This window comes from Bactrocera dorsalis, chromosome 1, assembly GCF_023373825.1.
Source record: "Bactrocera dorsalis isolate Fly_Bdor chromosome 1, ASM2337382v1, whole genome shotgun sequence".
NCBI lineage: Eukaryota > Metazoa > Arthropoda > Insecta > Diptera > Tephritidae > Bactrocera > Bactrocera dorsalis.
The window spans coordinates 68,725,209-68,743,591 of NC_064303.1; the positions used below are offsets into that span (position 1 = coordinate 68,725,209).

Consider the following 18,383-nt stretch of genomic DNA (forward strand, 5'->3'; position numbering starts at 1 on the left):
TACAATATTTGAATTTTAAAGTTTTCTTTTCATTGTGTAAAAATACTTACCCTAATAATACCAATTATACTCACCTCTTTTTTGGACATACATACATACTTACATTCCAACTATTTTATCCTGTTAGCTTAAGTTTCAGGATAAGTGAAATATTAACTGGAATAAAGAATCAATTGTAATTAGACCGCAATCAAATTCGCTCGCGTTTCTCTTTTTTTCACGCCATTTCGCCGTCCTAATTTTCAGAAAAGTTAAGTATTCTAAGTACAGGCAATTGGTTAATTTCTGTGAAGGGAAATATTAAACAAACATGCATCCCCAAAAAATTTCAAAAACGCTTGAGAAATTGAAGAAAAGTCATCAGTAGTCGGGCCAGGAATTGTTGAGAAAGTTGTTAGAAGTAGCATGCTTTACATGTATTTGGTATATCGAGATCAATTCCGGATAAGTAGAAGTTTAACCCGCTACAGCATCCAAAACGAATTTAGGAAAACGTCACTCTTGATTTTCGCGGAAACTCGAGCTAGCCATCTGCAGTGGGTAGTGTTTTGACACAAGTACGTGTCTGAAGTGAGTTGCGTCCGAAGTCTGGTCTGCGTACTGTTCGCCGACGTAATCAAGGATATTCCAAAGATGCATCAGTGAAAAGACTAGAAAAAAAGCATACTAACATCTCTGCGTAAGTGTTCGATCGGAGACATCAAAAGACATTCTGTAATTGGATGGAGTGTAGCTTCTTCATCTGCGTTTCACTGTACCAATTTCTTTTTCCCATGAGCTAACGTTATCGCGATCTTATGAGAAGTGAATCAGTACAGGATGTCGAATGTTACACCTAAAATCTTTATATTATTAACAATGGAAATTGAAGTGTGGAGAGGGACGGGTTGAGGACCTTGGTTAGGAAGCTTACCCTCGCCGAGCCTAAGTGCTATCGCATCCACATCTGAGCCAATGAGTTTGGAAGAAATAGCATTTCTTTGGGTCCGCGGACGCATGGTCATAGAATTTAATTTCAGCTCAACCATCATATCTCCTCGGATTAGACAAGGCCTTGACAGTAGTCCAAAGCTCACTCACATCGATGGAGAGGTAGCAAGACTTCATGTGCTTTACCCATTTTTTCTTCTTATGTTGATTTCCCATTCCAAATTAAGATCACTATACCGGGACCACTGGAATCGGCATTATGTAAGGTGTCGCTCTCGTCAGCTATAACAGCTTCTTCAGCTGGAAAATTGAGGAGGATTTCCGGTCAGAAATAAAGTCGGGCGGTTTCTCGAGCTAATTACGGCAGATGTTCTGATGCGAGAGTTAGCATAGAGCTGTGTTCGAGCTGCTTAATAATTACCGAAATACTCCAACTAAATCTGTTACTAACTTGAAACTTTGTTGCTGATGCTCAGCTGATACCTTGTGGAATATGTAATTATTTCGTGCAGAACGTGTTGCTTAGAAATATGGAAACTTTAACGTATATAATTGCTGACGAAATGTTGGCAAATGGAAGCGATAGTTTTTTGAAAAATACAAACAAAAAAGGCAAAGATGTGGAAGGAATCGAACACATGCTATGTCGCCAAGTTACGCCATTTATCAGACCACCACTACCGATAGTATTATAAGCTAGCTATTCAGCGGTGCTGTGGAATCCAAGACAGAAATGCTCAGCTGTCAGAATTGCAAACCAATTCTGATTATTAATGGTGTCACAGAATCTGATTGGATTTTCACCTTTTCGAACATACGCAAAACCAATATTCGAACCAGCTGTTTCCTAATGTGACAAAACTTGCAAATGAATACATTTGGAAGCAATCCTATTAAAGTTTTTAATGAGTTCCAAATTAAAGAAAGATTTTAAGAGGGAAGGGAAACAGTGGCCGAGCGTCTGGCAGATACATATGTATGTATATTAGCGCTTGGGCAGAAAGCGAAAACTTTGACTCGGTTTTTAATTTTTACTACTTTTCTTAACCCATTTCCGGCCACGCTTAGATCCACTGCTTTGATTTCATTCAAACTTTATATTCTGTTTAGTATAAAAAAACTCAATGCTTTACATTCGTTTGCCGTTTAGGGGAATGTAGTCGAAAAATCGACCCTCAGCCGAAAACGATACTTACTAAAGTGAAACAGTGTTTTATCATTCAAAACGTTTATTTTGTTCTATTTTTTTCAATTTCACATTACATTTTTTTTAAATAAAAGAAAGATACACGTCATAAGTAAGTTCTGAAAAACTTTTCTTGAAAGGTCAATATCTTATCTTTATATTTTATGAAATTGATTGAAGCACAAAACATGTAGAGTTATATCGCATTTTGTGCATTTATGTGACGAATTTTTGTGACAATTTTGACAAGGACGAGGTTTCTCTAATTTGTTAATGCCATGCCCAACTTTGTCTTTACGAACACTCTCCAGAGCGGCGTCTTTGGATTTTCGAACAGTTGTTGACTGTGGAATCAACGTCTCCGAAGACGACGTCGACGATATTGCCATTCGAAGCAAAGATTCTGCAACGTAAATACGGAACTGTAATTTATCCAATAGTTCTATTTTTTGTGCAATACATCTTTCGGTGGTGCGTGACATTCCCTTTTCATATTTGACGAGAGCACAATGAATTTTCCAAGCGTTCACCATTGCAGCATCAAATCCATTTGTTACCAGTGGCCAATACCACTTTTTTCCTCGAATGCGAATTCGAATAGTTCCGGTACTCGTAACATAATATCCCAAAGAGGTGAGGTGACTCCTCAATTTATGAGAAGTGAAGAAGTTGGAGGATGGAGTCATGTGTAGAAGTTCACGAAAGTGAGGAAAGTTCTCTGATCGCCATTCACTTGGGATTGGCCAGAAACGATTCTTTTACATATGACTCAAGCAGCTCACGACTTCCGGTCATTGACCAAGTATCCTCTGGGTAGCCTAAGAACATCCGTTTGAAGGCGAGCTAAAGTGAGAAGGCGAAATATCCCCTACTTAGGGTTGTGCGCTGGGTTTGGGACCCGCCACGTAAAAAAACACCCCCAATGAAAACCAACAATCAGCCTGCTGTTGTTGACTCGGCTATAATCGCGTAAGCGGTGTCTACGCCAGTAAAGAAGAAGAAGAAGAAGTTGCCAAACGCAACACTATGTTCACGTGGATTGTCAAGTTGTTTCAAAAACTTTAGTACGACCATTTCACCTAAACCGCAGTTTTTGTATTCGGGTTCTCGATTCTCATTTGCACCGCTGTACGAAATGAACGAATACAAATAGCCATCAGACGAACATAAATCCCAGTATTTGAAACCAAATCGAATGGGTTTTCCTTGACAGATTGTACGAGAATATGCCAAACTGCATAAATTTCTTATTCAAACGAATGTTTCACGGGCCACTTTGGAGAACTTATAACTGGCATCGATTGTCTGATTATCGCACACATGGAAATACTTCTTTATTAGTTTGAAACGATTACGAGCCATTGCGTCATGGATTATTTTGCACTCCAGTGAAGATTATTATAGTAATTATCGATGCGCGGTTGTGTATTATAGCCAGTCACGAACAAAATTCCAATGAAACGGTGCATTTCCTCATCATCCATTACAATGTGGACAACAACCGACTAGGGCGCCTTTTTATATTTGTAATCTTGGAAGCTTAAGAAGATCCATCAAGCTACCTGGCTGTCTCCGGATCGAAAAACTACCAACCAGATCCATAATGTTGTGATAGACGGAAGACACGTCTCCAGTGTTTTAGATGTGCGTGCGCTCCGATGTCCTAACATTGACTCGGACCACTATCTTGTTGCAGCTAAGATTCGCACCCGCCTCTGTGCAGCAAAAAACGCACGCCAACAAACACAAGGAAGGTTCGACGTCGAGAAGCTGCAATCACAACATACAGCCGAACGATTCTCTACTCGGCTTGCACTCCTGCTCTCTGAGAGCACTCGTCAACAACTCGGTATAAGGGAACTGTGGGACGGCATTTCAAACTCTTTACGTACAGCTGTAACCGAAACCATTGGTTTTCGGAAAGTGCAAAAGAACAGCTGGTACGACGAGGAGTGCCGTGTCGCAGCGGAGAGAAAACAGGCTGCCTACCTCGCAACGTTACGATCGACCACAACACGTGCGGGATGGGACAGATACCGAGAGTTGAAGAGGTAAGCGAGACGCATTTGCAGACAGAAAAAGAAAGAGGCCGAAATGCGTGAGTACGAACAGCTCGACAAGCTGGCCGACAGGGGTAATGCTCGAAAATTCTACGAAAGGATGCGGCGACTTACAGAGGGTTTCAAGACCGGAGCATACTCCTGTAGAACCACCCAAGGTGATCTAGTTACCGATGCCCAGAGCATACTTAAATTATGGAGGGAACACTTCTCCAACCTGCTGAATGGCAGTGATAGCACAACACCGGGAGAAGGCGAACCCGATTCCCCAATCGATGACGATGGAGCAGACGTTCCATTGCACGATCATGAAGAAGTTCGAATAGCAATTGCCCGCCTGAAAAACAACAAAGCGGCAGGAGCCGATGGATTGCCGGCCGAGCTATTCAAACACGGCGGCGAAGAACTGATAAGGAGCATGCATCAACTTCTTTGCAAAATATGGTCGGACGAAAGCATGCCCAACGATGGAGTGTGCTATGCCCAATCCATAAAAAAGGAGACCCCACAATCTGCGCCAACTACCGTGGGATAAGCCTCCTCAACATCGCATATAAGGTTCTGTCGAGCGTATTGTGTGAAAGATTAAAGCCCACCGTCAACAAACTGATTGGACCTTATCAGTGTGGCTTCAGACCTGGTAAATCTACAACCGACCAGATATTCACCATGCGCCAAATCTTGGAAAAGGCCCGTGAAAGGAGAATCGACACTCACCACCTATTCGTCGATTTCAAAGCTGCTTTCGACAGCACGGAAAGGAGCTGCCTTTATGCCGCGATGTCTGAATTTGGTATCCCCACAAAACTAATACGGCTGTGTAAACTGACGTTGAGCAACACGAAAAGCTCCGTCAGGATCGGGAAGGACCTCTCCGAGCCGTTCGACACCAAACGAGGTTTCAGACAAGGTGATTCCCTATCGTGCGACTTTTTCAACCTGCTTCTGGAGAAAATAGTTCGAGCTGCAGAACTCAACAGAGAAGGTACCATCTTCTATAAGAGTGTACAACTGCAGGCGTATGCCGATGATATTGATATCATCGGCCTCAACACCCGCGCCGTTAGTTCTGCTTTCTCCAGACTGAACAAGGAAGCAAAAGAAATGGGTCTGGCAGTGAACGAGGGCAAGACGAAATATCTCCTGTCATCAAACAAACACTCGTCGCACTCGCGACTTGGCACTCACGTCACTGTTGACAGTCATAACTTTGAAGTTGTAGATAATTTCGTCTATCTTGGAACCAGCGTAAACACCACCAACAATGTCAGCCTAGAAATCCAACGCAGGATAACTCTTGCCAACAGGTGCTACTTCGGACTAAGTAGGCAACTGAGAAGCAAAGTCCTCTCTCGACAAACAAAAACCAAACTCTATAAGTCACTCATAATTCCCGTCCTGCTATATGGTGCAGAGGCCTGGACGATGTCAACAACAGATGAGTCGACGTTGCGAAATTTCGAGAGCAAAGTTCTGCGAAAGATTTATGGTCCTTTGCGCGTTGGCCACGGCGAATATCGCATTCGATGAAACGATGAGCTGTACGAGATATACGACGACATTGACATAGTTCAGCGAATTAAAAGACAGCGGCTACGCTGGCTAGGTCATGTTGTCCGGATGGACGAAAACACTCCAGCTCTGAGAGTATTCGACGCAGTACCCGCCGCGGGAAGCAGAGGAAGAGGAAGACCTCCACTCCGTTGGAAGGATCAAGTGGAGAAGGACCTGGCCTCGCTTGGAATATCCAATTGGCGCCACGTAGCGAAAAGAAGAAACGACTGGCGCGCTGTTGTTGACACGGTTATAATCGCATAAGCGGTGTCTACGCCAATTAAGAAGAAGAAGAATATTGGAAGCTTCGGAAAATTTTATTCTACAAATACCTGGAAAGAAAGTTCTTGAATATTTCATGAAATGGAACAAGTATTTATTTGATTTTTTTTATTTTCTGATATGAAATTACGAAAAATTGTATGAACTGTAAGAAGTGCTTTGTCCTGCATGTTTTTCATTATGATACTTCTTGCGTATACTTGTTTATGAAAGAACTCAGTAATCAACAATTTAACAAAGCAATTTTCTGTTAAATTAAAAGTATATAGTCATATACTAGTACTCCCACTACCAACAAAAACACATCTCTCTTCATTCTTTCTTTACCTGTCTTACTTATCCTCTCATATTTTCTTTTTCTCATTTGATAATTTCTATACTTGCTAATTGATCTGTTTTTTTTTTAATCTTTCCCTTCATTAAATAATAGAAACAACAATAAACATTTAGATGTAAGGACACAAAAATAGTGAAGTGGAAATATTTTTCGTATCGTTTTCGGCCGGTGGTCGATTTATCAACCAGTTACTTTTGTGCATTCCTTATCATTCTGCGATCTGTTGTAAAATACATTCTGTGTGAAGTGTGCGACAAACACTACAATATATAGGAAACCTTTTTTTTAATTTTCTCTATTTTTTCCAAATTTTTATAAAAAATGTCGAAAAAATGGGTCTTCCAAAAATCCGATCAAATTTAAAAAAATTTACTAATTAATAAAAGAAAATTTTTGTCAAGATTAGAAAGATGCAAGATGACATACAATTATTGCCTTCAAGACATATCTCGATAATTTTCGTCTCGGTGATTTTTCAAAGTTGCTGGTCATAGGTTAATTGGCGTGCAGAATTGAAAAAAACTAAACGTATGGAATTAGGGCAAAGTTTATTATCTTCGGCATTCAATTATCTTCTATTTAAACTACAAAAAAAAAACAAAGAAAAGTTAAGTTTGAATATATGTTTAAATAACATAAAGTAAAATTTTTGGTCAAAAAACATGCTTTTTTCAAAGTTTAAAATATTTTAGAATTTTAAAATTTTTTTTGGAAATTTTAAATATAAATATATGAATCTCTTTCACTTTTTTGTTTCCGATAGACATTGCGACCTGCATACTGCCCGCCGTCCGACAAATGCACACTGTGCTATGCATGGGGCAATTGCTTCCCTAAGGTAGAATATCAAATAATTCGTACCCAAAAATGCTTCTGGTGATGTTTAAATATATAACTATAAACCCTCAAAATTTCGCTTTAATCAATTATTTCTTTCCCTCGCAAAAAAAACACCCCCTTAAATATCCACATTTTTTCAAAACACAATAATTAAGACATTTCGTGTTTTATTCCTATGTTTTTTCCTATAAAAATAAAGATAAATGAATTCGTAACAATAAAATAACTTTGGGGATGTTCGAGCAGCAAATAACTGCAGCAATATTGCGACAATATTGTTTTTCTGCCGATACTCAGCTGATACTTATGTATATTGCAACATTCTTGCGTCGAATATGATGCCTTGCGATACTGCCGCAGTGATTGAGACTCGAACATCCCCTTTATTTCTTAACTTACATTTGAAATCTGTGTGCGACTATCCTCTTGCTTTGTTTCTGAGAGCAAAACCGATAAAATTGGTTTCCGTGACACCCACAACCGATACAAATTCAGGGGGCCTATTCTGTAACTCGATTCGAAAAAAATGTATTCGATTTCGCATTTTGTATATTCTGTAATTCGATTTTCGGATTTTCAAGCCAATTTTCGGATAAAATATTCGATAGCTTTTGAGTTGTAGAAAGCAAAAACGAAAATTGTACGTATTTATTCTGGCACAGGGTGGTACAACTTTCGCATAATTATAAATTAGATCCGAATTTCGAATAGAATACATTTTCGAATCGAGTTACTGAATAGGGCTCCTGTTTCGAATATCAAACCAATAGTATTTGTACTCATGACCCCTACTACCTTTTTTGATCGGTTTCAAATCCGATTCCGACAACTATCAGGTTCCACAACACCCCTGATTATAAGTGCTATGACAAGTTGTCTAATCAGAACGGTTGAGCTCCTGCTTTCCTTGTGGGTCTTCTGTTGGCCACTCGGCTGGAATGGTGTCGCAGTGCGAGAACTGGATGCAGATTGCACATCATGTGGCCACTCCGCTTGTACCTTACGACCCGAACAGGTCTTAAGACTTTTCCATCCATTTCATGTATTATACCTAATCGAGGTGGAGTTTCGATAGAACCTTCTAGCGCAACAGCATCAGAAAAACTCCTCCCGTCCCGGAAGGGACTCAATGCCAGCATTAATGTTTATCAACAGTTTGGTAGCACTTAAAGTTTTTGATACCCTAAGTCAACTCACTGGCACAGAATTGTAAACCGTAATACTAAAAGACAAGTTTGACAACACTCTTACTGAATTTTGACGTTTTGAGTTAATAACCATAACACCAAATTTCATAACCAACATGCGGTTGGGTTAAAAACCTTAACAGTCGCCATAATTTCTTTGCTAAGGAAGTTACGGAACTTATCTTTCTTAGGAACTACACCGATTCCGATATTTTCTTAAGTTGGATTATCTGACGTTATCCTAGGTCAAAACAAAGTATGTTTTTTTATCAATAGAAGTTAATTTAGGAATAACCCACACTTTGTACGTTTACTTGCATGTATGAAGTACTCCAGTTTTTTCAGAATTTCTCCCTCCCTTATATTAATATTTGCAAAAAATTTAAGCGGTTATAGCCGAGTTTACAACAGCGCACCAGTCATGTCTTATTTTCGCAATTTGGCGCCAATTCGAGATACCAAGCTCAGCCAGGTCCTTCTCCACTGCGTCGGATCCGCAGAACCTTTCTCTTGAAAACTCGTAAAGTAGACTCATCAGATACTGTAATCGACATGACTTATAGTTTGGTTTTTGTTCGTTGAGAGTGAGCTTTTGCCTACTCAGTCCGAAGTAGCACCTGTTGGCAAGAGTTATGCATTGGATTCCGAGGAGTTAGCCAAGTGTAGAAGTTCCCGCCAGTGAGGAAAGTTCTCTGAATGCCATGCACTTGGAAGGGGCCAGAAACGATTCTTTTACATACGGCTCAAGCAGCTCACGACTTTCTTTATAAGACTAAGTATCCTCTGGATAGCCAAACAAACAACCGTTTGAAGGCGAGCTAAAGTGTAAAGGCAAAACATCCCTTCCCCAAGGTTGTGCGCTGGGTTTAGGACCCGCCACGTTAAAACCCGTACCAAGAAAAAGAAAACAACAGCCTGCAAAAAATTTTGCAATTATTTAGTAATACAACAATATATTCTTTATTAACAATTATTGGATTCCTTGAATTTAAGACAAAATTAAAAAAACTTTAACTACTGGTGCACCCTTCACAAGTCCTAGTTTTCCTTTGATACTTTGAATAATTCATGTCAAATTTTGCGACAATAATTTGTTAAGGGATCGTCTCAGTGTGACCTTTCGAAAAATCTCTGATTTTTGTCATTTTTTATGATGGAATGAACTTATCAGCTCGTTTTTTTTATAAAAAGATACTTTCATGAGGAACACAAAATAACTTTTTTTGTGTTTATTTATTGTGTATATAATAGTTAGAGATTGTTGAAATTACACGTAAAAAAAAAGGTCCGGTACGATGTCCACGATTGCGGCTGTAATATTGATCTAAAACAAAAATTTCAAGAAGATTATTAATCTGTAAGAAAATCGCTATCGCGCTATGGAAACTCTTTGTATTATTTTTTTTTTTGAAATTTGACAAAATTTTGGAATTTTTCGTAGAAAAAATAGGAAGATTAAAAAAAAATAAGCTTTCATAGCGCGATAGCGAATGACGTTCAAAATCTTCCCTCCAAATTCGAACTAGATATCTGGAAACCGTTTTGAAAAGCACCATTCTGAGAAAAATGCGTTTAAAGATAGGAGTTGCAGTGTTCCCCACTATGTTCCTTTTCTACAAGAAACGCTGTAGCGACCGTAATAGTTTGAATTTTGATTTCAAAATTTGAGAGTATGTTTATTTTAGTGTAAACTATCCGACAATGCAGTGCAAAAAAATCAAATTCTCGAAAATTTCACACTGAGACGCTCCCTTAAAAAGCTTTCCATACAGGGTCTTCAGATTGATAGTTCAGTTTTTATTGCATCTAGTGTTCCGAGTTGCACGATTTCTTCGGAGATAGTCTATACCAAATTTCATGAAGATATCTTGTCTTTGAATGTTTAGTTTAGCTATAGCTACCATATATGGTATAGTAGTCGTATATCGGCGGTTACGACGAATGAGCAGCTTCTTAGGAGGAAAAGGTCGAGTGCAAGAAGTTACGCTAGTGTCACTCTTGTTTTACTCGGCAACTCGAGCTCTTGTTCTGCGATGAGTAGTGTTTGGACTCCTAGTACATTCACTGGGAGACAGTCAAAGAGGGTGTTAATAGCCAAGGTAAATGGAGTTCAGAGCCTGTCGAAAATTGGCCTCGTCCGAAATGTGGGCGGTACATTTTTTAAGTTCGTCGACGCGATGGAGGAATGCTCTCCTCATGTTCCGAGGAGGCGGCTGCGCTCCAAACAGATGACTGCAGGGATGGTTTCTGCGAAACAGCAGAAACTGCTTGGACAGAAAATTATCATGCTCCTTTACAGGAAACATGCGGAACCCATTGTGTAGATGGCTAAATCGACTCAGCCCATCACTCGAATCATATACATACATTTATTATAGGATCTTCACGTTTTTTTTCTTTGTGTTACTTCTTGGCAAACTTAATATACCCTTTTATATAAATAATAACAAATAGACGTCATGGGAGTTAAATTCATGGTAACACTAATATCGAATTAAAATTGCAAGCAGAGTATCTAGTATTAGATTTTAGATTTTTTAGAATGCATTTTAAGCAAATAGTTCAATCAATATCCAAAGGACACTTGTCATCATGCGAATGACCGACACATTCCAAAGCTGGACAGTGTTCGGAATCCCACATACCAGGACCACATCTTTTGCATAAGCCACTCAAAGTACACGGTATTTTTGATAATTGGCGATATTGATATAATAAACCACGAGCTTTTCGAAGAATTAATTCTCCATCCATATACATAGCGAGTGAACTAAAATAAAATAACATTTCATCTGCCCGCAAATCCTGAGCTACTACATCGTCGGCATAAACGGCAATAATTGCCAGACATAAAAATAAATGAAAATAATCAGTAAGATAGTTGGACCAACACGCTTCCCACATTCGGATAACTACTGATTCGGTGAACTCGCGTTTAAAACATAAAATTAGCCATCGGTGACAAAAAAGTAGCTCCAGTGAACTGCTATGACATTGTAAATGCTCATAGAGCCGAGGCAACATAATGCGGATTAGTTCCCTCAAATAGTTTAAGTTTTTATCAATATCTGCGTCGGTAGGTGCACATACAAAAAGAGAACGTTGTAGTAAACCTACAAAGCTCCAAAACGTCTCCGATTCATTTTGTATTTCACACAATACTGGAGCTAATAAGTCGCTCATTCCCTATATAATGAAATGAAAATAATTGATTTAAAAACCAAAGAAGAAATAAGCTTCAGGTTGAATTTACCTGCGAATAACTGTTTCCTGCATTATGAAAGGCATAATTCAACAAAATGTTTTTCATAATTTCTCTGTTTGGATTGTCGTCTCCATAAAAAAATGCATTAGAGCGATCTATTCTTGCTATATCTTTTTCCACAACACATTGCACCGACTTCCAGAAATGAATTTGTTCTTCTGGCGACATCGAGTATAAGCGTTTACGGGTTATTTCTTCATATTCTTGTTTTCTAATATCCATAAAAACAGCTCGGTCATCAAATGTTGATGAAAACGAATAACATTTTAATAAGAAAGGCCATATCGTTCTTCTTAAGCCTTTCTCCAAGCCGCCAAAAAAAACACATTTGCGAAGAAGCAAATCATCTTCAATTTGTCCTTTTATATTAATTAAAGTTCCATAAAAGAAATTAGTTGTTATTTTTCTAACGCTGCCTTCGTCGGGATGCAATTCACGTTTCTTTATCTCTGGGCGGCAAACCATGAATTGACGATACGGTAAGTTCTGTTGCTGTCCAGGTGTAAATGCAATGTTGTGCAGAAAACCGTGCCATTGATGAAGAACCTGTAGAAAATTATATAATAATAAATTAAATAATTATTTAAGGAGAATGTGAATCGAATTTTCTATCACATACAGTAAATAAGAGAGAAATTCTCTGGGTGTTGTGATGTGCACAAAGTTCAATTTTTTTTTCTAAAATATATAAGAGTTCGCGAGAATTCCATTGCAGAAAAGTAGAATGAATAATTAAATGTAATATTTAAAAGGTTTAATATACAATTAAAAACAATAGAACAGAACTTAAAGAACTTGTTTCTCTTAAAACCATGTACTTACATATGTATTTCGGAAAAAAAGTTAATTTTAATGATTACATGATTTCATTATATATAATTTTGTATCGATATCAAAAAAATAAATAAATAAATGGTAAGTATTTTAAGGGGTCTGTAGGGTAAGCTTGCCCGTTTTTTTTCGTAGAAATTTTTATTCTACAATCGAACTTTTTCCACATATCATGAGGTATATAGTAGTGTATAAACAATTCTTTTTAGGAATTTTTTGATGACATCTGTCGGAGAAATGGCTGGGTGATTTCCTGGCGGCCACGATTTCTCATGCTTGGATCATCTGAAACACAAAAACCCAATTTATTCTTAAAAAGTACGTGAATGCTTATCGTCCCTTCTAGAATCATGAAAAAATGTTGATAAATACAAAAGTAATTAACATTTTTTTTTTTAATTTTTGCCCGTGTTTTTTTACATACATTTTGTCTTAACATTGTCAATAAATTATAAAAAATATAGGGACGATAGCCAGGCGTTTTGTGAACATTTCGAACACATCGGTTGAGTAGTTCGACCGGAATCATGTCCGCCGGAAAGTTTGTTTTGAGAAAAACGCGTTTAAAGTTGGAGGTGTGCGCTCCGAGCGCTCCGAACGTCGAACGGTATTATTAATTTTGGGTCCTTTTCAAAACCTTCCAATGGTAAAGTGGGCTTCTACATTGATTTTAAGGGTAAAAGGGAACAGAAAATGCAGAAAAACAAAAATATTTTTGAAAAAAGATTATCCAACTGACCCCTTAACTCATAATGTACAAATGCTTAAGAAGAGTTTATAGAAATCGCTAAGTCGTCATAATGTTAACAAGAAAATGTTGGAAAAGACATACAAATTTTTCGTATAATGGATTAAAAAATATTTTCGCAAGAAAAAGTTCGGCCCCAAGTAACACGACCTTATATAACTGATTGAAGAAGCAGCTTCAATATACCCTTTTTAGCGATTAAAAAAAAATTGTCTTCTTATAAATATAAATACACATTACATAAAAACAAACAAACATGCATAATGATAAATATGAAGAAAGCTAATAAAAGAAGGATAGAAGTATGATTTTTGTTTTTCATTAAGAAAAATACCGATACAACTCCATACAAATGCTACGTTGCAAATTATCCTCGTGTACTTATCTTTGGAAAATCATTTTTTTTTACAAATAAATAAGATAAATTAGTTTAGTCAGCAACGCCGCCCACTAGCATTTCAGACATAATTCCCCCAATTAATGTAACCATCGGCGGACACTAACAAAATAATGACCTTATTAAATACATAAGGGGCCATCCATAAATTACGACACACGAAATTAAGGACTTTTTAGATACTTAAATACGAGGGCTGTAAATAACCGACTTAACCATGATGCACGCGACTTTTTCAAATTTTTTTTTTTTATTTTTCCACATAGTCTCCTTGTAACTCCACACACTTCTCCCAGCGATGCTCCCATCTCTGCAACCCTTCCAAATAGTACTTGGCGTCTTTGTCTGCAAAATACGAGTTCACGAAAGAGATTGCCTCCTCATTTGACGAAAATCTCTGGCCGCCGAGCGCAGTTTTAAGTTGAGGAAACAAAAAAAGTCGCTTGGTGCTAGATCCGGTGAATAAGGTGGATGGTCAAGCAGTTCGAACCGCAATTCGTGGATTTTCGCCATGGCGACTGTTGAGGTGTGAGATGGTGCGTTGTCTTGGTGGAACAAGACTTTCTTTTTTTGCAAATGTGGCCGATTTTTCGAAATTTCTTCCTTTATCTTGTCCAATAATGATGCGTAGTATGCTCCTGTTATAGTTTTTCCTTTTTCAAGATAGTCGATAAAAATAATTCCATGGCTGTCCCAAAAAACACTCGCCATCACTTTCCCAGCCGAATACACAGCTTTAGGTTTTTTTGGGGCTGGTTCCCCCTTTTCAATCCACTGTTTAGATTGGTTTTTTGTTTCGGGCGTATAATGATGAATCCAAGTTTCGTCTACAGTTATCAATCGGCGCCAAAACACGGTCTTATTGCCTCTAAACTGAGCCAACAGAGCGCTGGAAATGTTCATGCGCGCACGTTTGTGGTCTAGCGTAAGCAAACGCGGCACCCAACGCGCGGACAGCTTGCTCATGCCCAAATCTTGGTTTAATATGTGACAAACAGTTTCTTTTGACATCTTCGTAATCTCAGCTATTTCCCTAACTTTAATCCGGCGGTCGTCTAGTACCAATTGATGAACTTTAGCGATATTATCGTTAGTGGTTACAGTTTTTGGACGCCCAGGACGTTCATCATCTTCCAAGCTCCTGCGACCACGTTTAAATTCAGCTGCCCAAAATTTTACGGTGGTAAACGATGGTGCAGAGTCACCATACACAGAGTCCAACTCATCTTTGATTTGTGAAGGCGTATTGCCTTTCAAAAATAAATAATTTAATTACAGCTCGATATTCAATTTTTTCCATTTTGGGGAAATCACCGAAATAGACTCACAAAAACGACTGTCAACAGATAATTGCGCAAGATAAATTTCTGAAATTTTGGCGAGTAGCTATTATAATATGCACAATTTGAAGTAGAAACTTTTTTTTCAGATGTGCCGCTGGCTTCACGTTGAGGTCGGTTATTTATCGGACAGCTTGTTAAAAATACAAAACTTAATCATCTTGTGTCCACGGACTTTTGACCCACTCCTTTATATCATTTACTACTGGTAAATCAGGCACTTCGTTTTCGTTCTGAATTTGGATGTCAGGAAGATCTTTTCGTCTCGCCGCAATTCTTTGAGAACGAATTTTCGCGATAGGTAAAAGCTCTTGTTTTTTATGTGATTGTTTGTGTTGATTGGTGGCTTAATATGAAGAAAAATATAGGCCACATATGCTACACGATCTTTGAAACAAGTATGACTGGACACTAGGGCAATAACTATCATATGGAACTTGTTTCAGATGGGATGATGCTTGGAGATTTAATATATGTAGTAATAATGGAGTAATCGAACTACTGACTTAGATCTAGAAAAACGAAACTTTGAAAGTGCGGGCAATGTGTTGGCTGACATTTGGAGCAAGTTAGTCATTGATAATTTTCCAGTCGTTGCTGAATGTGTTGCACCAACTGTTACTGGACCGGATATTGAACAGACTATGATGTTGGAGGATGGAGTCATATGTAGAAGTTCACGCAAGTGAGGAAAGTTCTCTGATCGCCATTCACTTGGGAGTGGCCAGAAACGATTCTTTTACATATGACTCAAACAGCTCACGACTTCCGGTCTTTGACCAAGTATCCTCTGGGTAGCCTAAGAACATCCGTTTGAAGGCGAGCTAACGTGAGAAGGCGAAATATCCCCTACATAGGGTTGTGCGCTGGGTTTGGGACCCGCCACGTAAAACAACAACCCCAGCGAATAGCAACAACCAGCCTCGGATGAGAGACCCCCCTTTTGATGACGACCATGGAAAACGAAATAAGGACTACGAATTGAGGGCATGCACCTGGAATGTCCGGTCCCTTAATTGGGAAGGTGCCGCTGCCCAGCTGGTTGATGTCCTCGTGAAAATAAAGGCTGACATCACCGCCGTCCAAGAAATGCGATGGACGGGACAAGGACAAAGACGAGTAGGTCCTTGTGGCATTTACTACAGTGGCCATATAAAGGAGCGCAAGTTTGGTGTTGGATTCGTGGTGGGAGAGGGACTCCGTCGCCGAGTACTATCATTCACTCCGGTGAATGAACGTCTAGCCACAATCCGCATCAAAGCGAGGTTCTTCAACATATCGCTGATTTGCGCCCACGCCCCGACGGAAGAGAAGGACGATGTGACCAAAGATGACTTTTATGAGCGCTTGGAGCTCGCTTATGAGAGCTGCCCCCGCCACGATGTCAAAATCGTGCTTGGCGACTTCAACGCCAGGGTGGGCAAAGAAGGTATCTTTGGCACTACGGTCGGTAAATTCAGCCTCCACGAGGAAACATCCCCAAATGGGTTGAGGCTGATCGACTTCGCCGGGGCCCGAAATATGGTTATCTGTAGTACTAGATTCCAGCATAAGAAGATTCATCAAGCTACCTGGCTGTCTCCGGATCGAAAAACTACCAACCAGATCGATCATGTTGTGATAGACGGAAGACACGTCTCCAGTGTTTTAGATGTGCGTGCGCTCCGAGGTCCTAACATCGACTCGGACCACTATCTTGTTGCAGCTAAGATTCGCACCCGCCTCTGTGCAGCAAAAAACGCACGCCAACAAACACAAGGAAGGTTCGACGTCGAGAAGCTGCAATCACAACAGACAGCCGAACGATTTTCTACTCGGCTGGCACTCCTGCTCTCTGAGAACACTCGTCAACAACTCGGTATAAGGGAACTGTGGGACGGCATTTCAAACTCCTTATGTACAGCTGCAACCGAAACCATTGGTTTTCGGAAGGTGCAAAAGAACAGCTGGTACGACGAGGAGTGCCGTGTCGCAGCGGAGAGAAAACAGGCTGCCTACCTCGCAACGTTACGATCGACCACAACACCTGCGGGATGGGATAGATACCGAGAGTTGAAGAGGGAAGCGAGACGCATTTGTAGACAGAAAAAGAAAGAGGTCGAAATGCGTGAGTACGAAGAGCTTGATAAGCTGGCCGACAGGGGTAATGCTCGAAAATTCTACCAAAAGATGCGGCGGCTTACAGAAGGTTTCAAGACCGGAGCATACTCATGTAGAACCCCCCAAGGTGATCTAGTCACCGATGCCCAGAGCATACTTAAATTATGGAGGGAACACTTCTCCAGCCTGCTGAATGGCAGTGAACACACAACGCCAGGAGAAGACGAACCCGATTCCCCAATCGATGACGATGGAAAAGACGTTCCATTGCCCGACCAAGAAGAAGTTCGAATAGCAATTACCCGCCTGAAGAACAACAAAGCGGCGGGGGCGGATGAATTGCCAGCCGAGCTATTCAAACACGGCGGCGAAGAACTGATAAGGAGCATGCATCAGCTTCTTTGTAAAATATGGTCGGACGAAAGCATGCCCAACGATTGGAATTTAAGTGTGCTATGCCCAATCCATAAAAAAGGAGACCCCACAATCTGCGCCAACTACCGTGGGATTAGCCTCCTTAATATCGCGTATAAGGTTCTATCGAGCGTATTGTGTGAAAGATTAAAGCCCACCGTCAACAAACTGATTGGACCTTATCAGTGTGGCTTCAGACCTGGTAAATCAACAACCGACCAGATATTCACCATGCGCCAAATCTTGGAAAAGACCCGTGAAAGGAGAATCGACACACATCACCTCTTCGTCGATTTTAAAGCTGCTTTCGACAGTACGAAAAGGAGCTGCCTTTATGCCGCGATGTCTGAATTTGGTATCCCCGCAAAACTAATACGGCTGTGTAAACTGACATTGAGCGGGACCAAAAGCTCCGTCAGGATCGGGAAGGACCTCTCCGAGCCGTTCGATACCAAACGAGGTTTCAGACAAGGCGACTCCCTATCGTGCGATTTCTTCAATCTGCTGCTGGAGAAAATAGTTCGAGCTGCAGAACTTAATCGAGCAGGTACAATCTTTTATAAGAGTGTACAGCTGCTGGCGTATGCCGATGATATTGATATCATCGGTCTCAACACCCGCGCCGTTAGTTCTGCTTTCTCCAGACTGAACAAGGAAGCAACGCAAATGGGTCTGGCAGTGAACGAGGGCAAGACGTTCTTCCTCTTCCTCTGCTTCCCGCGGCGGGTACTGCGTCGAATACTTTCAGAGTTGGAGTGTTTTCATCCATCCGGACAACATGACCTAGCCAGCGTAGCCGCTGTCTTTTAATTCGCTGAACTATGTCAATGTCGTCGTATATCTCGTACAGCTCATCGTTCCATCGAATGCGATATTCGCCGTGGCCATCGCGCAAAGGAACATAAATCTTTC

At 40.0% G+C, this 18,383-nt stretch overlaps 2 protein-coding genes across 2 annotated transcripts in view; one reads left to right on the forward strand and one right to left on the reverse strand.

Annotated features, from left to right (window-relative positions):
• The window catches only part of LOC125780360 (uncharacterized), a 114,428-nt gene extending 109,233 nt beyond the window's left edge, over positions 1-5,195 (forward strand). The window contains exon 2 of the mRNA XM_049462641.1: positions 5,075-5,195. The gene's annotated coding sequence lies outside the window, so the exon portion shown is untranslated. The remainder of the gene's footprint in view (positions 1-5,074) is intronic.
• A 4,106-nt stretch (positions 5,196-9,301) lies between these two features.
• LOC105222787 (TBC1 domain family member 16) overlaps positions 9,302-18,383 on the reverse strand; it is a 32,525-nt gene continuing 23,443 nt past the window's right edge. Inside the window, exons 2-3 of the mRNA XM_049462519.1 lie at positions 11,630-12,187; positions 9,302-11,562 (exon numbers count right to left, since the gene is read on the reverse strand). Coding sequence (XP_049318476.1) covers positions 10,939-11,562; positions 11,630-12,187 — 1,182 coding nt within the window. The 3' untranslated portion in view covers positions 9,302-10,938. The remainder of the gene's footprint in view (positions 11,563-11,629; positions 12,188-18,383) is intronic.